Source organism: Macrotis lagotis, chromosome 7, assembly GCF_037893015.1.
Source record: "Macrotis lagotis isolate mMagLag1 chromosome 7, bilby.v1.9.chrom.fasta, whole genome shotgun sequence".
Taxonomy (NCBI): Eukaryota; Metazoa; Chordata; class Mammalia; order Peramelemorphia; family Peramelidae; genus Macrotis; species Macrotis lagotis.
In genome coordinates this window covers 205,250,650-205,273,692 of record NC_133664.1, presented here as the reverse complement: position 1 = coordinate 205,273,692, position 23,043 = coordinate 205,250,650, and the positions used below count along the sequence as shown (strand labels likewise).

General features: G+C 34.4%; 2 protein-coding genes across 3 annotated transcripts in view; both read right to left on the bottom strand.

Annotated features, from left to right (window-relative positions):
• LOC141493357 (low-density lipoprotein receptor-related protein 6-like) overlaps nucleotides 1–23,043 on the bottom strand; it is a 108,136-nt gene that overhangs the window by 10,263 nt on the left and 74,830 nt on the right. Inside the window, exons 8-12 of the mRNA XM_074194576.1 lie at nucleotides 10,955–11,171; nucleotides 10,146–10,435; nucleotides 7,409–7,635; nucleotides 4,002–4,186; nucleotides 2,580–2,906 (exon numbers count right to left, since the gene is read on the bottom strand). Coding sequence (XP_074050677.1) covers nucleotides 2,580–2,906; nucleotides 4,002–4,186; nucleotides 7,409–7,635; nucleotides 10,146–10,435; nucleotides 10,955–11,171 — 1,246 coding nt within the window. The remainder of the gene's footprint in view (nucleotides 1–2,579; nucleotides 2,907–4,001; nucleotides 4,187–7,408; nucleotides 7,636–10,145; nucleotides 10,436–10,954; nucleotides 11,172–23,043) is intronic.
• LOC141493356 (low-density lipoprotein receptor-related protein 6) overlaps nucleotides 1–23,043 on the bottom strand; it is a 140,206-nt gene that overhangs the window by 101,585 nt on the left and 15,578 nt on the right. The gene's annotated exons all lie outside the window — the stretch shown is intronic.

The following is a 23,043-nucleotide window of genomic DNA, read 5'->3' as shown; positions in this document are numbered from 1 at the left end:
GAGAATGGCTGAACAAACTGTGGAATATGTATGTTACAGAACACTATTTTTCTATTAGAATCCAGGAAGGGTGGGATTTCAGAAGCCTAGAAAGACTTGCATGAACTGATGATGAACGAGATGAGAAGAACATTATACACCCTAACAGCAACATGGGAGTGATGATCAACCTTAAGGGACTTGCTCATTTCATCAGTGCAATAAACAAGGACAATTTTGGGGTATCTGTGACAGAGAATACCATCTGTATCCAGAGAAAGAACTGTAGAGTTTAAACAAAGACCAAAGATTATTACCATCAATTAAAAAAAAAGCTGGCTTATTTATATACTGCATAATTTTGCTATCTCTTATATTTTATGTTTTCCTCAAGGATATGTTTTTTCTCAATACGTTCAATTTTGATCAATGCATAACATGGAAACAATGTAAAGATGATCAGATTGACTTCTGTGAGGGGGAGGGGTGGGGAAAAAGTATAAGATTCAAAAAAAGATAGGTAGAAATTACTACTGTATATAATTGGAAAATAAATAAAATATTTATATAAGAAAAAAACATTGCTGACTAAGCTCATGACAAACTTGTTACCTAATTTCAACTAGGATCACACTGCAACAAGGCAAATACTATTCTTCATAATTGATCCTATTTCATTTTCCACAGTCATTCCAAAGTTCCTTTCCCCTTCAAGCTTCCCATGGTACCCCCTTCTCCCAATCACTGAGCTGAAGACATCACCTCACCCTAACTGAAAAAAAACTAAGATTTTTTTTTTTTTTTACCAAAAGGCTTCCTTCTTATTTCTTCATCTCATTCCCCTCAAATATTTACCCAGGATCCCCACCTTCACTCATTTCAAAGAAGTGTCCCTTCTTCTTTCCCAAAGTCAAGTTCACTTCATTCACCCTTGATGCACTCCCTCAATTTCTCAAGGAAATTGCCTCCACTATTCTTCCTTCTTTCTCATCTTCAACAACATCCTTTTCCCCTACTAGCTCCTTCTCTGCTGCCTCCAAATGTGCTCATGTTTCCAGTAGGCTCAAAAATTTCTCATTTGATGTTACTATTTTTGCAAGGGCTTCTCTTATGTCTTTATTCCCTTTGTGGCTAAACTTAAGAAAGTCACCTATATTCCTCCTCCCCTTCCCCCACATCAATCTGGCTTCTGATTTCAACATTCAACTGAAACTACTCTCTTCAAAATTATCAGTCGCCAACTCTAATGGCTTTTTCTCAATAATCATTCTTCTTGATGACTCAGTAACACTGATCTTCTTCCTCATCTTTCTTGAGTCTTCATGAAAATGTTTTCGCCCCAGTCCGTTTTCGCCCCAGTCCCATCTGACCACCCCCACCTCAAGTCTCCTTGTTTTCAAGCTATTTTCAAGTACTTGAACTTTTGGATGAGTGATTAGTCTTAACTGCCTTTGGCCTAAAGGGATAGAATCAGAAAAACAGGCAAATAGGACAGACATGTCCATGAATGGAAAAGTAGGTATGAATGCTTGCTAAGACACAGATTTGGGTCTGAGCTATCCAAATGGCACAAGTGCTTCAGGAAGCAATAGGTTCACCCTCATCAGAGTTTTCCAAGCAAAAGCTAGGCAATCACTTATTTGGAAAAATTATAGAGGGGATCCTGGTTTTATGTTTGGCCTGGACGACATGATCTGTGAAGTCCATTCCTTCTCTGAAATTCTATGAACCCTACAGTAGGTCTACATCTACCTACAGAATAAACAGGTAATTTCTATCTTATTACTCAAGTCAGTGCTAGCCAAAGAAAATGAAAAAATGCATTCTTCTTTTGGATTTTCTGTTGTACTGTCCCACTGTAATAAGAGGGGAAATGTCTACTTCTTTTATGGCTAAAAATACCTTAGTCATTGGATTATTTCATAGGAAAATATTGAAATAGTTCCAAAGAACTAATTTTATCTATTATAACTTCCTCCCATTCAATATCTACTTCTTTCTGTAACCAATGGGTCATGATTACTCCCAATGTAAACTGCATGAGAAAGTGTAAAGGCAATCTATGTGCATGACTTTTTAAGGTTAGACAGAAAAATCTGTCATTTGACTACTGATTTTGTATTATCCGTCACTTTCCATTTCTATTTGGAGAAAAATGAAAATTGGCTCTATTTACTTTGTCTTATTTGGGGTCTAACACATTTTAATTATTTAAACACAAACTGAAAAGGGTTAATATTTCATCACATCATCATATATATTAATATCACCAAGAAAACTGTTAAGAAAAAAAGTCACTTTTGGGGCAGCTAGGTGGTGAAGTAGATACAACACTGGCCCTGGAGTTGGGAGGACTTGAGTTCAAATTCAGCATCAGACACGTCGTAATTACCTAGCTGTGTGACCTTGGGCAAGTCACTTAACCCCATTGCCTCAAATAAAAATTTTAAAAAATTATTTTTTCATTAACCCTCTCTTTTTCCAGTAAACGTGCACCTTTGGTCTGTCACATTTTTGACTCCTGAAAGAATGGGCATAAATATTCCCAAACTCTGCTTTTTCCTCAAGTTCTAACTTGTTCATAGAGAATTACAGCTTACCACTGCAAGTCCTGTTGTCACTATTCAGTGAGTAGTGGGCTGGACATCCGCACACAAAACCACCGACTGGCACAGCCAAGCAGAGGTGGGAGCAGTGCCCATTGCTGGAAGCACATTCATTCCATCCTGCCTGGCGAGAGGAGTGAAAGACTAGGATGTCCATCACATAATCCAAATGGCCCTGTATGATAGTTCGGTTTTGGCCACTGGTTTTATTGGCACGTTCAATGCTACGTCGGCTCCAGTCTGTCCAGTAAATGTAATCCTGGTACTGAGTCAAGCCAAAAGGATGAGGTAAGTCATCTGCTATAACTTCTCGGTTCAGGCCTGTTTTCAGAAAGGTAGTAGAGAAGTAAGGAGAAGAGATGAAATATGGGAATGGAAATGTCTTGTTGGCAGAACAAAAACATTCTGTAATATGGGAAAAAAATATATTTGTAAGCAGTTTAAAAAATGTAATTATTTTGGAACAATCCTAAAACCAGTGTAATCTCTAGTCACCTCAACTACATTCTGATCATATGTCTCCAACTTAAATTTTTACTGTGAGTGATCTGTTTCAACTTTTGGACACTTATTTTGATAGTATTAATTCCTTCTAATAAACACAGAGGTTTCTATTATTTTTCTGATAGTATCTATTACAGGAAACTTTAGGAATATCTACATGTTAACTTCTAATATAATAAATTACACAGTCAAAAAAAGGTTTTCAGGATGAACATTTACCAGTCCCAGTCCTTAGTTAACCATTTTCAAGCAATCTTAAGTACAATAAGTTATAATAGACAGTTCCATCAGATTTTTGTTAGTGGCATTTGACCTATAAGTAACTGTCACTGGGCTTTATGTAAGGGATCATAGTTTGAAATTTTAACTTCAAACTAATTTATACAAAAAGAGAAAAGAAAACTTATGTTCTTAGCTTTCCTACAGTCAATGTTTCACACATCTTCAAAACAAGATATTTATGAAGAGCTCTGGAAATCTTAAGCATTATGTAAATGTTTTCCATTATTAGCATCATAATTATCACCATCAAAGGATAATTCTGAATGAATATCTCTTTTTATACCACAGGCTTCTTCTTTTCATCCTGCCCCAGGCCTATTTTTAAAAAATACTCCTAAGAGAGATTAAAAGAATACTGTAAATAGGACAAGAAAGCATCCAAAGAGAGATATGCTTAAAAAAATAAACTGCAGCATATACTCTCACTCTAATCTACTTCAGGTATAAAGAGGTCAAAAAACAGCTACAAATCTTGGTTGTTCCTTTGTACGACAAAAATCTACATATACTATGACATACAATATATCATAAATAAAATTTAAACTACCTCAATCTCCCTTTATATTCAAAACATCAATAGTAAAACATCCCTTTAATGACTCAATTTGAATGAATAGAATCACATCTTACCTAGCATATTTGAAGATTCTATTAAGTTGGTATCCAGGTCTGTCCAGTAGAGTCTTCTTTTAGCATAATCAATAGTTAAGCCATTTGCTCGACCTACATTTGGAACTAATGTAGTCCGTTCACTTCCATCCATGGCAGCTCTATCTATCTTAGGTTTTCCACCCCACTCAGTCCAATACATAAACCTAGATTCAAAATACCATTTTTTACATTTTTCCTTTCTGATAATAGAATAAAAGGAAATGCAGTACAAATAATTAAGCATATTTTAAGAAGATGAACAGGACAACATGGGGAAAGACAAAAATCAAGTTTACAAATAAATGCTTCATTTTCTTTATAGTACCCTCAACTAAATATATTTCCTTAAAAGCCAGAAGAGAAGTCAGTTCTTACAATATTTCCAATAACATTTGTATAATGAATCTCTACTTATAAAGCTAATAATAAATAGAATGGCAATGGGTTAAAATCTAGCTTTGTTCATAACAAGATCCAATTCAGTATAAAAGGTTCAAAAGTGAGCAAATTCATTAAAAATTAAGAAATTAAAGCATTCTACTAGTTTCTTTATGTTCTCCAGATCTTTCTTATATTTCTAAGTGTTATTTTTCTTCAAATATGTATATATGTATATGTATGCAAACTTCTATATATAAATTTTAATAAGGGATGTGTACTGTGGCATCTCACTACCTAAAGTAGTATTTTTCTTCTCTGCTCACTTCAAGGAACTAACATGAAAAAATTATTAACTGAACTGATTCTGATTCTCTGTTATTAAGAAAGGATAGAATGAAAATTCAGTGATTAGTTGGTTAAAGAGCTGGGAAGTTTACATCAAAGAAATAAGAATTTCTTTCTCCTTTCTGGATAAATTCTTCAACTTCTAGATCACAAAAGTAATAAAAGAAAACTATCTGCATTGAAATTTCTGAATAAATTTATTAATATGGTTTCTGATTATCAAATTGTCTGTCATCAAATTTACAGTAACAAACATTATTCTAGACATCCTGTCTAGAATAATATTCAATAATATCCAAGAAACTAGTACTTAAAAGCAAAGGCAAAGACAGAAAGATTATCTTATTTCTTAATTTTGGCACTGTCCTCTCAGAATAATGCCAAGAAACAAGAATGGTATACTTAAAGAAATCATGCCCTATGAGTTTCAGTTTAAAAAAATGGAGACTTTTAGCCTAGAGAAAAGAATACAAAAATAGAGATTATAGCTCTCTTCAAATCTAAATAAAAAAAAAAAAGATGAGATTAGGAGCAAATAAAGTTGAAGAAAAGCAGATTTAAGCTTAATGTAACTAAAACTTCCCCAAAATTAGAGCTTTGCAAAAGTGGAATGGGAAAAGTAGGTTTTTTCCCTCACCAGAAATCTTCAAGTAAAGGCCTGAATGAATAATGAACAGGCTTACAGTGGAAATGGCTTCTTGTGTGGATCTAGTCAGTTCTCTAAGACTTCTGAGGCCCTCTTCAACTATGATATGTTATGACTTTGAAAATACGTCTAGTCATTTTTTGTTAAGATTCTAAAGGCATCTGCTACCCACATATAAATAGCTCAGATGCCTATCCCCTTATGTCAACTGGTTAGAAGTAGGGAGCCTCACCACTGTACCTCTAATTAAATTTTTTTTAAAGTTTTTTTTTCCCATCCAAAATTTTTTCCCATTATTTTATTTTATAACTGAGGAAACTGAGACACAAAATTTAAGTAATTTGAACGTTATACAGATAATTAATGGGACTAAAACATGAGTATCTAACCTTTTTGCACAATGCTCTTTTAACAAGATCAGTACAAGTACTAGCTGTAACACTACAAACTGGCACTAGAGCTACATTTCCCAACTCTCAGCTTCCCTAGATCAGTGATCTGGGACTTAAAATGCATCTTTCATAGCTAAAAGTTGATATACATACATATATACATGTAATATGTGAATATGAAGAACCATGACATATAAGCAAACTTCCACAAACTCTGAAATTAAAGGATAAAGGGTCAAATCCTATCACTAATGCTTATTATTACCTGTGGAGACCTTGGGCAAATCACTTAAACCTACTTTGGCCTCAGTTTCCTCCTCTATTAAATTAGGGTAGACTGAACTAGATTGTCACTAAGGTTCCTTTCAGTTCTTATAATCCTATTAATGCCAAAGTTTTCAGTCTGTAAGTGAGTAGCATTTGTCAGGTTATGGGTGCGTTGATACTCTTTAGGAACCAAAATGTGAGACAAATGTGACATCTGCTAATAGTGACCCATACCAGTGCTCTTAATCATAAATTCTAAATTTGTCCGACAATTAATACTAGGAGGCAATATCAACTTTACCTTACTACTACATATCATCAAGAATGCTGACCCTGAATATGACCTGATTAGACAATGAGGGAGGAGCCTGAGTAATATGAAATCGTCTACCATAATCTCAAATATGGTGGATATATTTGCTATAATTTAAACATTTGAATTTTACTTCAAATTCATTTCCATTCCTAACTTTGAGTTTCCTCAGCTGGTGATTTTTTTTTTAAAAACTATGTTCTAGTAAATATTTCCTTCAACACTACCTGTATTCTAATAGTTGTCCAATTTTTTTTGTCTTGGGTCTCTTTTGTATCCCTAAAAATTTTTGAGGAACTCTTCTGAGAACTTTTAGTTCTATCTCTCAATATTTACCATTTTAGAACTTTAAACATCTTCATATCATTATGAAAATAGTTTTGATCTCATGGACCCCGAGAGGTCCCTGAGAATTGCTGCCATAATCTACAGAACCAAAAGATATCTTGTGAATTAACAGATTTCACTGCAACATATGTTTCTTTGATTTTGTGGTAACAGTAAAATCTCACTGATAAGGATTAAGTATACCCAGTTTGAATCAGTAAAAATCTAAACAATAGAACATCTTTTTCTTTTTAATGCAGTTCTATTACTTTGAAGTACAAATGATATTAATCTGAGGTCTTAATTTTCTGATAGGATCACAATTTTTTTTCCTAAGTAAGCATACCATGCCACAGTATTAAAAAAAATTCATTTCAAATACATAATTATTCTGTTAAACTTTTTTATGATATTAATTTGCTTAAACAACCTTTCTCTCTTCTTTCTAATAAAGTACAAAGGTACAGTCAGCCCATTATTATCTGTTCTAAATCATTAGGGACTGAATTAATGACTTTTTAAAAGTCTTTCACAAAATTTTCATTTGGGCATAATGTCCTGAACAAATTCAGGATATTAAGATTTTGACCTTGATTATCTGACTATATTTCCTCCCAAATTAAAGTATGTGAGGTTTCTTAATAGCATCCTCTTGTACTCTTCAGAAAACAGTCCTGTGTAGCTACAAAAACTACGAAGGTAAAGTTAAGTTTACCCTTCAGCGGGGTCTAATGCCAGAGCTCTGGGGCTATCTAGGTCCTTCCACACCAGGACCTGACGATGTTGCCCATCCAGCTTTGATACTTCGATACGATTTGTTCCAGTGTCTGCCCAGTATAAGTTCTTTCCTAGCCAGTCTACAGCCATGCCTTCTGGATAATCCAAACCAAATTCCACCACATGCTCCAGAGAACTGCCATTCATAAATGCTCTGCTGATAGTCTACAGAAATACAAAAGACACATAAGACATGCAAAATAATGAGATTCACAAACAAAATATAATCCAGAAGAGTAATTAGATGGAGCTTGACAGAGAGGGTATTTTTTAAGCAAAAGCAAACCCTACTGAGTTCATAAGCAGTGAAAATATTTCAAAAATAAAAATGTATACACATCAAATAGAAATAACTTTTATTTTTAAAATATTGTTAGTCATCATTTGGAGAAACACGACTAAAATTTGTGGATAGCTACAATACAGACTCAGCTCTCTGAACACTTTGGGGAATGTTATCAAGATGATTTGACAGGATCTTAATATTTTTAAACAAAGTAGCCTACTTTATCTATGTAAACACCGCCATCTAATTCCAATGTAGCTTCAAATCCTCTGTCAATGTTAAACTGTTGTAATATAACAGTTGAACAGATTATTATAAGTTACTTAACCTGAAATTGATTTGGGTACAATGAACAATAACCTGGGAATTAAATTCCTTCCCTGAAGAAAATCACAAAATAAAAACAGTAATAAGCTACACCAAATATAATATTTATACAAGTCTTCATGAAACAAGATAAAAACAAACATCTGGCAAAAAAGAATTAAAGTCTCTTCAAATTTTGTGACCCATTTTCTGATCCTGTTTCCTCCTCCCATCTGAGAATGAAGATAGAATTATAATTTTATCAGGTTATTTTTTTTTATTTTTTTGCAAGGCAAATGGGGTTAAGTGGCTTGACCAAGGCCACACAGCTAGGTAATTATTAAGTGGCTGAGACCAGGTTTGAACTCAGGTACTCCTGACTCCAGGGCTGGTGCTCTATCCACTGAGCCACCCAGCCATCCCATCAGGTTAGTTTAAAAACCCTTCTACTCCATGTCTTAAAACCAGCAACTGCAATTTTGTATAAAAATAATTTACTAATCCACCTTCTCATGAAATTATTTAACAAAGTATCCTAATTTCTTAATTTTTTTTTATCAATTATAGACTGAAAAGAACTTTCTCTCAGCTCTTAAAACTTCTCCCTAGGTATCTATGAAGCTGTTGGATTATTTACTTAAGAAAGAGGAAAGTTGAGTATATGAAATATATAACTGAGCAAAACTAAAAATATGAATCTGACTACAGAATATTCATAGCAAGAAAAAAAGAAAAAAGCTAGTAAATTATACCATAACCATAAGAGTCCAGGGGGGGTGGGTAAGATCTAGATCAAAGGGCTCAAAGTAATATTTACCTCAACTTTTGGAAACAAAAAAATTACCTAGAATCATAGGATGTAAAAACTGGAGGCCACCTTTAAAACTGCTTAATCAAAAATCTCATTTTTGTAGAATTCATTGAAATCCAAAGAGGTTAAGTGACTTGGCTAAAGATGTACTAAGTATTAGAGTTAGGTCTCAAACCTCATTTCAGTGGTTCTTTCTACAATACCACTGTTGCATCTCACAAGCTGCATGGATCACCCAATTCAGTGGTATTCTCTATTCAGCAAACTCTTTGACTCTAAGTACAACAGTCAGTAGTCATAGGGATCATAGTTTGAAAACTAGAAGGGACCTTAACAGTCACCAAATGGAATTCCCTCATTTTACAAATGAGGAAACTCAGGACCAAAGAGGTTTAGATTCACAGTCACAAGAGAGTAAGTGACATAGATAAAATCTGAATCTATGTCTTCTGATTCCAAATCCAGTCAATATCTATGGGCATTACTGGCACATCGGTGAGATAGACAAAGGAGAAAGATAAAAAGGAAATGGCAAAAAAAAAAAAAAGAAAAAAGAAAAAATAATATGAAGCAGGGCACTGTAGTATTCAATATCTACTCTTGTTCTAGAATCTTATGGTTGGTAGACCAACATCTACCATGCTAAAAAAACCTCAGAATTTTGCCAACAGTATTAAGCAAGATGCTTTGGGGACACTGGAACAAAATGGAAAAAGTAAAAAAGTTAAATGGAAAAAGAGGTACACAGGGCCAGTGGCAATATTACTTCATTTGTGAAAATCTGAAGGGGAAAGGATGTTCTCCATGAATTTTTCTCATCTTCTCTTTCATAGTTGTAATTAAACAACTGAAATTTTGTTAATAAAACTAGTTTCATAAACTATATCTGTATTCCTAAACCAATAAAATGAAATTAAAGGGCCCCCCAAAATAAACTTTTTTTATTTCTTCATCATTCCAAGAAAGGATGATCAGGGAGGGTTTCAATTGTATTCATTCAACTTCTAGGAAGCCTCCTCAACCAAATCAAACTTTAGTGGTAAAAAAAAATGGCAGGAGGAATACATTATAGAACTAGAAAATTCTGAAATTTAAGTGCTGAACCACAAATGGTCTATAAGATAATTTTGAGCGGTAGCTAAGTGGTTCCATGGATAGAGCATGGGCCCTGGAGTCAGGAAGACCTTAATTAAAATACAACCTCACCCTAAAATTAACCTAAAAATACCCTTCTTATTTCTTATATTCCAACTTCTGTCTAACTCCCTTTACCTTCAGAGAAATATCAGTCCAATAAATACGATTGTCTGTTACATCAAAATCTAAAGCAGAAGCTTCTTTTACACCCGTAAGTGGAATGGCCACATTGTTGTTGTTTGTTTCCAAAGAGATGCGCCTGATGTCTGCTCTCCGAGAAAACAAGAGGAAAGCTTCTGGAACAATGCAGGTCTTCATATCACTGATAAGCTCAAAGCCAATGGGGCAGGCACAACGGAGTCCTTGAGGTCTATAGAGACAAAGATGGCTACATCCCCCATTTTCATTAGCACATGGGTTGGAACCTAAAAGTAAATAAATGAAAGACAGAGGAAAAAGTTCAGACACAAAGCAACATAGGTTTTGGTGTCAGTCATTTTAAGATTGCTAAATGTGTGATGAACAAAGCTATATGTGCACTTTCCTAGGCCCAGACAAGTAGGATTCATAGACTAGACAAGAAATGAAACTTCATTATAAAATTCTTTTCTTCTCACCCATGGGTAAGTTCCAAATAAATGAAATTATTTTGCATAATATTGAATATTTCTAGGGAGGTATTGCTCTAAAACAAAACTAACAAAATTCAATTTTTTGTAACCAGAACATAAAGTCCCATTAAAGGGATCAACAGATATTACCAAATTCCTTAGCTTTTTCCCCACCTATTCTCTCCTTGGGAAAAATCTGAAAGTGCCAGAACATTTTAATCCTCTTACAACTCTTCAAAAAAACTGCACCATTAACTTCTGCCTATTACTCATCTCTTTTTCCTTCCTTCTCCCTCTATTTCCAAATAGTTGGGTAAGGTTTGATCTACTCACCAATGACTTGATGTACATTTGTGGCTTTCAGACCCATAAGGTCAGGCAGTTGATCTATGATGATTTCCCTCTCAGCACTTCGTTTATGTACCCGTTCAATACTACGTCTTTGCCAGTCAGTCCAATAGACATAGTCTCCAAGCAAGGTGAACCCAAAAATGTGTGGAATCTTGTCTTCTACCAACACTCTTCTTCCAGTACCATCTGCATTCATAACCTTTAGATTGGCAACAGGGAGGAGAAAAAGTAATAAACTTAACCATCACATGAAGAATGTAATATAAGCAAAATAATTTAGTTCAGATTTTCTTTTTAATCTCTTATTCTCTGTTCTTAATTTTCAGAGCAGTTATTATTATATATTTTTTCCTTCCTCAAATCCCTAACTCCACCTGACTTGACTGAAGGCATCTAAAGAGGGCTCCATTCTAACCATAAAACTTCTCAGGTTCTCTACCCATTTCCTTTTCTTTTCTTTCATTCAAATGTAAGGATGGCAGTTACTAGAATAAATCAAATCATATACAACAACCAAACTGAGTAGTAAAATGATTATAAACTTGAATTTTAAAACTACCTCCTAAATTGCTCCACTTCCTAATTTCTATGGCTCAAGTGTATCACCACTCTAGTCCATCTTACACACTACTGCATAGCAATTTACCTTAAACAATGATTTGACCATGTTACTCACCTAAACTTAACTCCAGAAGCTTCTTATTGCCCCTGGGGCAAATATCATACACTCTTTTGAGTTAGTTTCTAAAGTTCTATGCAACTTAGCTTCATTTATCTTTTCAGTCTGTTCCTCATACACCGTACTTCATATCCTGTCTATGGTCTGCTGCCTTGCCTGGAATGAACTCCCTCACTTCCATCTTATAAAGTCCCTCTCTGCTTTAAGATGCAGCTCATCTTCTGATGAGGCCTTTCCGGATAACTGCCACACTTGCCTCTTCTTCCTCCATACTACCTTATATTTAATAACTTTGTACATTGTGTGTATATATACTAACTTTCTATTCCTGTTGTATGCATTTTTTTATGTATTCTTTGGACGGGAGTGGGGATTCTTTTATTCTTTATATTTCTATTCCCAGGGTCTGGCATAATGTATGGCTCAAAGCAAGCAGCTAAATAAATATTTGCTGACTGTCCCATAGGTATGAAGGTTTGGTTAACTCCTTAGATGGAACAAGATGCTTTTTCACACTGGGTTAAGGAATCTGTAGTCTCTAAAAGGAGCAGAGTTGCCTGGCAAAATATCCTAGCTAAATCTCAAGAGGAGAAATGGCTTGGGGATGGGAAGAGAACTAGTATTTACACACAGCACCCAGGCCATGTGCTGAGTGCTTTACAAACACAATCTCACCTGATTCTCACAAGAACCCTGGAAGGTAGATGATGCTATTATTGAGGCAAACAGAGGAATTAACTCACCCAGTTCACACAGTTCCTAAAGAGTCTGAAGCTGCATGGGAACTCAGTTCTTCCTGTCTATTGGTCCAGCATCCTGTCCATTGTCAGCTAGGGGCTTAGTTTTCTGCTCCCTTCCTACCCCTCCCCATCCCTACTCCACTACTGCCTGTCAAAGAAAAACCTTGTAATTTTCATCTTCCCATTACAGCATATTCAAATCAGATGACAACAGGGTCTGCCTTGGAGCTAAGAAAAGACTGGTACAGAGTCAAGCCTCTACAAAATACCCAGTAGAGAAAATTATAAACTATACCTAAAGGGGATCTTGAGGGCTCCAGCAAAGTATGTCCAGAAACTGCAGACTACTCTTTTGTCACGTAAGTTTGAGCCCACTTTCACCAGAATTTTGTGTGTACTTCTTTTTTCAACATCTTTATTTTAAATTTTGAGTTCCAAATTTCACCACTACTTTCCTCCCCTCCCTGAGACTGTAAGCCATCAGATATAAGCCATACATGTGCAACTATATAAAACATTTCCATATTAGTCATTATGTAAAAGAAGACTCAAATAAAAGAAAAAATGGAAGTGAAAATAGCATGCTTTGGTCTGCATTCAGTTCTTTCTCTGTAGGAAGATAGAATGCTTCAACATGACTCCTTTGGGACTATATTGCTGAGACTAGCTAAGTCATTCATAGTTCTTCATCAAACAATATTGCTCTTACTAAGTCCTTTTTTTTACAATTTATTTGAGATGCAGACCCAGTAGTGTTATTACTACTAGATCAATACAGTTTTATAGTCCTTTGGGCAGAGTTCCAAATTGCTTTCCAGAATGTATGTATTTTTAAGGAAAGTATTAGAGTCTTTTTCAAGGGATGGTTTGTACCAACTGTTTTTACTATCCCACTTTAATTAAGTCAGACTGCCTGATTATTATGAAATGATATTCATGGCAAGAAGCATAAAGTGCAGGGCTCATGAATAAAAATTAGAAAACAAACACCACTATACTCTTTCATATCTACTCCAGAGAGGAGATATATTTAGTCCTATTCTGGAGATCCAGCTGGCCAGGGTAAGTTGAGAGTTTATGTGTCAGACCAAAACAAACAAAAAAACCTGAACGTTTTACTGACATGTCAAAGACATGTCATATCTCAAGAATGCTCCATTGAAATCTCAAATTAAACATGCCTAAAACCAAGCTATCATCTTTCTAATCTTCCTGATCTCACTATTTCTGGAAGGAGAACTACCATCCAATCACTCTTTGGATACTTTTTCCATATTGAAAACTTATTTTTCCCTTTTCCTTTGACTTTCCACATTATGTGCCAACTTTGGTAACAATTCTCAAATTCCAATGCAAAATTTGATTTCTAAGCTCACTAAACCCTCATTACTATCAACTTTGATTACTACAGTAGCATTTTTATAGGCCTTGCAATCCATTCTCCACACTTGAGAAATTTTATCTTTTATGTATGCATAAAACACTCCCTCTTTCTCACACATTCTGTGTTCAAAACTTTTCTATGCTTTACTAATGGAAAAAGAATAAAAATCAAAGTTCTTCATATTCAATATCCTCCTACAGAATGGAACAATATCATCTTTCCAGCTATGTCTTAAACTGCTCCCTCCATAAATTATAAGTTCAACAAAATGGGAACACTTGCAATGCTCTATAGACATTTCATATTTTTCTGCCTTCATTCTTTTGCCCATACTTGGAATACCTTACCACATCACTTTCTTCTTTTGAAATCCTGACAATCCTTTAAGCCTAATACAACCACCTACTTTAAGATCTATATCAGTCAATGATAATCTCTTCCTCCTTGGATCCCACAAAAATTTCCATCTGTACCCCATCTGGGGCTTTTAATATATATTCCTCTGTATTCTAAATACATACAAGTCTTTATATTATGGTTATTGAAATATGTATCAATAAAGTACCATCATCATTCAAGTTATACAGGTTCAGAATTTCAGAATCATCAGACTTCCCTCTCCCTCACCTTTCAAATCCAATCAGTTTTGTCAAGTCCACACCACCTCAAAAAATGACTACTTGTTCCTTATTCTCTAATCACAAGGTCAACCTTTGTTCAGACCCTCACTACCTCTCAAGAAGATTAATAATCATAGTCGACATTTATATAATGCTTAGCACTATATATTAACTCATTAAATCCAGCCAAGTCATTTAAATTTCCCTTGCCCTGGGCAACTTTTTAAAGCATCTGCCTATCTATACTGATAGAAGTTATTTCAACACCTGGAGTTTCTTTAATGCAAAATAAAAATAAAAATTTCTCCACTCTTAGAACCTATTCATCCATCAAAGGGATCCTCTAGAAAACCTTTTGAGATAAGCTAATATTTTCCTTTTTTTTTTTTACAGATTTTAAAACTGAAGTTAAGTGAGGTTAGGTATTCTGCCAAGGTCTGTTAGCTAAGAAATGCCTATGAAAGAACACAAAACCAGGTCTTTGCATCCAGCATTCTTATGTTTTTCTTTTTTCTTTCTTTCTTTTTTTTTTTAGGTTTTTGCAAGGCAAATGGGGTTAAGTGGCTTGCACAAGGCCACACAGTTAGGTAATTATCAAGTGTTTGAGGCCTGATTTGAACCCAGGTACTCCTGACTCTAGGGCCAGTACTCTATCCACTGTGCCACCTAGCTGCCCCAACAATCCAGCATTCTTATATGCTACACCAAAATACTTATTATACTAGGCTTCTGCTTCCAGTCTTCCCTCTCTCCTTCACTGTTCATCAGCAGCTCTGCTTGATTTTGATTCCTTGGTTCCATAATGCTCATCCTGCTCTCTCCCAGGTGCCCTCTGGTGCCCCACTGCGTTTTATCTCCCTTTTGTGTGCTATTTTCTGCCATTAAATTTTATCTTCTTTGGGAGCAGAACCATCTTTTTGTTACTTGTATCCCTAGCACTTGGCACAGGTCTGTCTGGCACTTAATAAATGTTTGTTCAACTATTGTTCTATTAGAAACCAAGTCCAAGATTTCCCACAACCTTTCCAACAATGATCATTGTCCTTTATGGTCACATTGGCCAGTCTGAGAGGTATGAGGTGGATACCTCAGAGATGCTTTAATTTGCATTTCTCTAATAAGTAATGATTTAGAGCAATTTTTTATATGACTATGATTGCTTTGATCCCCTCATCTGTAAATTGCCTTTGCATATCCTTTGACCATTTGTCAATTGGAGAATGGCTTGTTTTTTTTAATTTATCTCAGTTCTCTCTATGTTTTAGAAATGAGTCCTTTGTCAAAAATACTAGTTGTAAAGATTGTTTCCCAGCTTTACTACATTTCTTTTGATCTTGGTAACAGTGGGTTTGTCTGTGCAAAAGCTTTTTAATTTAATGTAATCAAAATCATCTAGTTTGTTTTTAGTGATGTTCTCCATCTCTTCCTTAGTCATAAACTGCTTCCCTTTCCATAGATCTGACAGGTCTTATAGTTTGCTTATATAATATTTTTTTTATGTCTAAATCCTGTATCCATTTGGATCTTATCTTGGTATAAGGTGTGAGGTGCTGGTGTAATCTAAGTTTCTTCCATACTAACTTCCAATTTTCCCAGCAGTTTTTATTGAAGAGAGAGTTTTTATCTCAATAGCTGGACTCCTTAGGTTTATCAAACAGCAGATTCCTATAATCGGTTCCTGCTATTGCACATAGTATGCAATCGTCACTCTTAAACCTACTTCCTTAAATAAAAAACTTTTTAAAAACTTGTAAAAAAAAAGCAGGAAACTTCATCAGAAGTGAAAACAGGGGCAGCTAGGTGGCCCACTCCTGGAGTCAGGAGTACCCGAGTTCAAATCTGGCCTCAGACACTAACTTAATAATTACCTAGCTGTGTGGCCTTGGGCAAGCCACTTAACCCCATTGCCTTGGGGGAAAAAAGTGAAAATAATCTTATGTCCTAGACAGAACAAAGGTCATAACATTTTATTGAAATGTTCACTGTTGTTAGCCATTTATCCTTCTCTAATATATTTCATTTCATCATATTTGACATATAAAATATTCATCACACTGCAAAATATGTAAAACAATAAAATGTAGCTAGATGAAGGCATGAAAATAAAAAAACTAAAGGCACTTCTACATAGATTAGGTGAAATATTTGGCTATTTCAGTATAGAGAGTCCTCTTGTGAAAGCGAGTGCCCAACATAAGGGATTTCCTTTCCTTTTTTTGAATGGGGAAATAAATCCTTTTTAATTTTTTTCAAATAAAGAAAATACATCATGAAGGGGGGAAAAGTTTTATATCCATTAGATAGAAACTAAACAGTACTTGAACTTGGGTCAAGAATAATATATGCAATGTGTTGCAGCCTTTAACCTCTGTATCCCAAAAAGGAGTCTCCCAAGAACTTACATTCCATAGGCTCACTATAGAATGACAGTGGAGAGTGGGCCAGTAATACCAACCTATCTTGCATTTAATTTAAGAACTACTGCAGAAAAAGAAAAAAAAAATTAAATTAATGATGTTGGTACAGGAGGGTAAAAAGTCTATAACAACTTCTAGTTCAATATCAGTAGTCAGTAATCAATATGGAGAGGTAGATACATTTTTTAATTTTTACTTTAAGAGCAAAGCTTGGATGTCACCACCAACAAGCAAGCTTATATTTGTGACCACCTCCTTCCTCTCCCCCAAAGAAGTCACCTGCTATCTCTAAGGGAATAGGCTTCATTTGCAGAAACCCTATCTTAGAAGTATTGTGGTATATATGAAGCTCTAAAGCCCAGTTTTATAAAAAGCATTAAATATTTTCTTGGGGTCACACAAATGGTGTTGAGGAGGGCTTAGTGCATGTTAATACAAAAAGAAAAATAACTCACAGTGCCAACTTTCGAGTAAAACTGAAGTAGTAAATGTTTAGTTACACAGAAAGGCTAAATATTGTTTCTTTCAGGAAAGAGGCACTGACTACATGCAAATAAAAGCTAAAGAAAACATTCACTTTACATGTAGTAAAAACTGAAAATTAGTGTTGACAATCATATAGAGGGGAAAAATATTTTCCATTCAAAGTCATTTGGTATTATTGAACATGAAAAAAATTTTACAAGTCTGAAGGTAGCTTACAGGCTCATCTAAATTGAAGATCCTCATTTAATGATGAGGAAACTGAAGTTTAGAACAATGACTTGGCCAAGTTTAATATGGCTAAGTCAACTGAACAAAACAAACTGACTATGTGCTAGACACTGAGATATAGAGATTAAAAATAAAATCATCCTGTCCTCAAAGAGCATACATCTATCTACCAGAATGCAAGTAATAGAGGCTATCCACTATCTGACTATCAGGCAAGTATTAATTATAAAATGTTTCATAAATCGTAATGATGTGCAACATCTGAGAACAAATGAAAAATGGATAGGATTACTCTACTTTTCAATATAGGAAAAGAACAATCAACACCAATACCTCTAATTGTTACCAGTCTGCAAAACCAAAGAAATATATCTTCTCTCAAGATGAGTCAGATTGGGGCGGCTAGGTGGTGCAATGGATAGAGCACTGGCCCTGAAGTCAGGAGGACCTGAGTTCAAATCTGACCTGAGACACTTAATAATCACCTAGCTGTGTGACATTGGGCAAGTCACTTAACCCCACTGCACTACAAAAACAAAAACAAAAAACTGAGTCAGATTGATCACTTGATAAAACTCACTGATTTATAGTATTAAAGCATGGGAAGACAAAGGTTTAACCCAACAGAAAACTTGCATTAAGTAACCAAATTACAAGTTTACACTTGCAAAATTAAAAGTTCTATAGTATACACCTATACCAAATTATTCTAAATCATGTAGGCAGAACTATATATTGTTTATAGGTGAGACTGAAGAATACTGGGGTTAATAACACATTATCAAGCAAACTTTTCTCCTCATACATTTACTAATTTTTACTTTAAGATCAAACATAATTAATGAACCAAGAGAATGAGAAAGTAAATGATAAACTACTTTTTTCCCCTTGGTTTTAAGTGTTAAGTGCTGCTCAATCCATTATATCACCTAGTTACTCCATGATAAACTACTTTTGACTGCTACTGACTTGAGATTCTTTTTCTTGCTTCTACAAGGTTCAGCAAAAAGGATGGAAAAAAGATTAAGGAAATTAAGATGTAAAAAGGAAAGAAAAGGTAGGGAACAAGACTAGTAAGAAATAATGAAAAGAACAATTTTTTTTTAATAAAGTGAACTGGTAGAGTGCATTGGTATGTAAGACAAGTTAGTTAAAAAAGATAAGAAGATGAAATAAGGAGAAAAGGGGAAATGGTTTGTGCCTGGAAGCTTGTTAAGCCTAAGAAAAGATAACTGGGTGTGGTTATCAAATTATTAAGTTTTTTTAAGTTATTAAGAGGTGTATACTTTATATTTCTTCTTTAAGGATATGATTTCTCTCTCATCACACTCAATTTGGATCAATGTACAACATGGAAACAATGTAAAGACTGACAAATTGCTTTCTGTGGGGGGTGGGGAGAGGGAAGTGAGATGCGGGAAAAATTGTAAAACTCAAAATAAATAAAATCTTTAATTAAAAAAAGTTATTAAGATGTCCTCATAGGATATAAGTTTTAATGAAGTGCTTAAGAGTAAGACATGCCTTACGTGCATATTTATACAACCCCAATAAGTTAAAAAAAAAGCTGAGAAATCTTAATCAGTATTTAATGCAAGATGAACATGTAAAGTGACTTACTGAGGATGATTTTTATAATTCTGCCACAACCAAGTGACCTGGTAAGTGTAAGATGACTTAGAAATCATAGATATGAGTAATTTTTTTTCCCCACACTCCATGGTTCAGGGACAATAAAACAATCCTTAAAAAATAATGAACTAGGGCTTCAATTGAGTGGAGGAATAAAAGAAAGGCAATCATCTCAAAGACAACTAAAACTTGATTCTTGCTTAAAAGCTGAATAGTCAAAAAAAAAATCACAGAAAGAAAGGAAAGGAATACCTGGAGCTAAACAATATATTACAGGTTCTTAGTGGAAACTGAATGCTCTGAAAAGAAAGCAGATACTTATCCACTAAGAAATAATATATTAGAATGGCAGTAACTATCAGGTGTAGTATTAGTCAACAAGTTTGGAGGAAGGAGTAAAAAAAGAGGGGTGATTCTTTGGTTCAGATATCTGTTGAGCTGATGATGACAGAAGTTTGCAACATAAGGAAGGGCATATATCCAATACATAATAAAGAGCTTATTAAAATGAATTACCTACTTCTGGTAATTTATATAGATACAAAAGATATTATCAGAGGGGCCTAAAAAGCACTGCCAAAGCTTACAAATATTTGGTTAAGAATCTGAACACCATAAGTATACACTGCACAAAAATTTTTTTAAAAAGAGAGAAAAACTCTTTGCAATTTAGAAAGTACACAGCTGGTAATGAAGATGTTAAGAATTGGATTAAGATGTCTGTATCTTAAAATATAGTGACGACAGAGAATGGTTTTATGAGTATGGCACAAATACTATGAAAAGAAGCATTTAGTAATAAAATTCAGAATAAGCCAAGGCTTGGAAGGAAAACTAAAAAAAAGAACAGAAAGGTTTTGGTTATGAGTCATACCAAGGTTAACAGAAAGAAGGAAGCCATAATACCTGATGAAGGACAAAGTCTTATATTGTTTCCATTTTCTCTCCTAAGGAGAATAATCCCTGCATTGGCAATAACAAAATGAAAATGGTTAACAGGGAGTCTATATCCAAGATTAAAAAGGATAATAAAAGAGGGTCTAGTCCCCCTTGAAAAATCTAAGTCGTTACCTAGCTCACATGAACTATCTATTTCCTAAAGTATAGAAAGAATTGTAGATATGACTGTTAAACCATTATCAAGAATACCTGAAAAATGCTTAGAAAATAGTAGAGATGTGGCAGGATAAGAAAAGGGCAAATGTTCTGATTTTCTGAGTATCATTTGAAAACTATAAGCTAGGAAAATTAACTTCAACTCTGGTAAAATGCTAGGACAGATTAAAGAGTTAATAAACAACTGGAAAAGGAAGTGGTAATTACAGAAAGTCAGCGTGACTTCAAAAAGAACAGATCATGCCAGATGAGTGTCCTGTGAAAGGGCTACTATGCTACTAAAGCAAGGAAACACTGAAAATCACATTTTATTGAGACTTGTGATAAAGCACCTCACACTAATCTTATAAAATAAGGTAGCCTCAGAATTGGTTGAATGGATACAAAGAGAATTAATTAACAGTTCGTTATCATCTTGAAAAGTCTGTAGTAGAGGGTTCCTGGACTCTATACTTGACCTGTATGGTTTAACATTTTAATCTGTGATTTGGATAAAGGCAGAGGTGACATACTCATGTAATCTGCTGACGATACAATTTGGGAGGAATATCTAACCCACTGGACAACAGGGTCAAGATCCAAAAAGATCATGACAGGCTAGAGCACTGAGTGTTAATGTAGTAAAGATGAAATTTAATAGGGATTGCTTTTCAATAGGCAGCAAGGTAGTGCAGTGGTAAGAGCTGGACGTTTAGTCAAAAAGTTCAAATACTGAATCAAACACTTGCCAGCTGAGTGATCCTAGGCAAGTCACTTAATCTCTATTTGTCTTAACTGTAAAATAAGGTATAAGAATAGCACCTACCTACCTTGTTATGAGGACCAAATGAGACAATATTTCAGAAGAGCATAGCACAATGCCTGCTAGATAAAGAGTAAGCACTATATAAATGCTTGCTATTCTTATCATTATTACTATGGATAAAAAGTTTTACATTTGAGGGTTACTTTTTAAAACCAACTTTCTAAGTTTATCTGAAAAAAGATTTGGGGCTTTAGGGGACTTTGACCTCGATATAAGTTAATCATGTGATGAAACAGTTACATTTGCTAACGCAATCCTGGCCTTAATCAAGAAAAGTACATTTTCCAGGAATAAGGAGAAGCAGTGTGTCATAATTGATAACCTGGAGAGCAAGGAAAAAGGAACAACCATAACTCTGAAGGCCTTGAGTTCATGCCATGGAACAATAGGTTGAAGTATGACAGAATGAAAAGACCTGGTTGTAACATTTCATACTGTCTTTAAAACATGTTTTTTGTACAACCTTGTGCAAATCACTTAATATCTTTAGACTACAGTTTCTTCAAAAATAAAATGAGATAAATGGAAGATTTGACCTCTGAAAGGCTGTTCTAGCTCCCAGCCTAAGGTCTTATGATCCTATCAATGCTATAAAATAAAGATGTTTGGCCTGGAAAGAAGACTCGGTGATAGAAGGGTTTTCTTCAAATATTTTTGTTTTTATTCTCTTTGAACTCAATAACCAAAAACAGTAATAATGGGTAGAAGTTTCAAAGAAACAACTGTGGTTAGATATCAGAAAGATATTTTTATCTATTACAGCTGTCCAATATGACATAGTTTATCTCCGACAGTGGAGACTTCCCATTTACTAGCAGGGATTAATGGCAACTTGTCAGGAATATAGTAGAGGAAATTTACAGGAATGAGCTGGATAATACCGTTACTACTTTCAATTCTCAATTTTATAAATATGAGATAGACATAATGGCCAAAATAATGAATGAATAAATCCAATTAACATTAAGGTGTACTTAAAATAGTGATTATATAAAAAGTAGCCTGACAGAAACACATTAACAGTTCAATTAATTCTCATCAACCAACCAAACATTCTATTGTTTAATCAACTTAACAATGAAATTTATTGACTCTAAAGGATGAATGCTAAGTTTTTTTAGTATCTGTGTCACAGAGTAGATAGCCCCAAAAGATTCAGAAACATCAAAGTCAACTACCTTAATAACCTGTCAAGTGCTAAAAACAATTAAAGTGTTTTAAGGAACTTGGGATAAGCTGCCATCAATTTATAAGACAGTAATTTTATATATTTCCTATGGAAACAACAGCTCTCTCATAAATTTGAAAGTAGATAAATCTCTGATTTATAAAAATCTCTGCAATCAGGAAGACTCCAAGGTCCTTGGACGTCTAACAGACTTTTACAATATATGGACTGAGAATTTCCAAGAATTATTTTTTCAAAAAAATTTGAATACTTGGGAAACAAATTTCCTTCTCAGGGTACCAATAAGATTAAAGAAAGCCATAATCACCAGAAAGTGTCACCCTATAATTCCAGAATTTCAATATGAAATACATTTACCAGATGCCAAGCTTTTAAAATTCATCATACAAAAATCCTCTACAAAACTTCTAGAAACCAAGTAGTCCCTATTTGTTTACCAGTAAAATTTTATGAAATGTGTTTAGACTCAGGACAACCAATATTTATGTATACACAATGCCTCCCTTAATAAAGTAATAAAGACAATGAGACCCAAAATAATGGTTGAATCCTCTTTTATCTATGGTTGGTAGATAGCTAGACAGACAGACACACACACAAACACACACACAGACACAAGTATATTGTTTGGCAGCAATAGCTAAAAAAAAGAAAGAGAAAGGAAATCTAAAACCTGAAGCAAAAGGTTTATTTTTTCTTTTTTTTAAATTTATTTTTATTAAAGATATTATTTGAATTTTACAATTTTCCCCCTAATCTTGCTCCCCCCCCACAG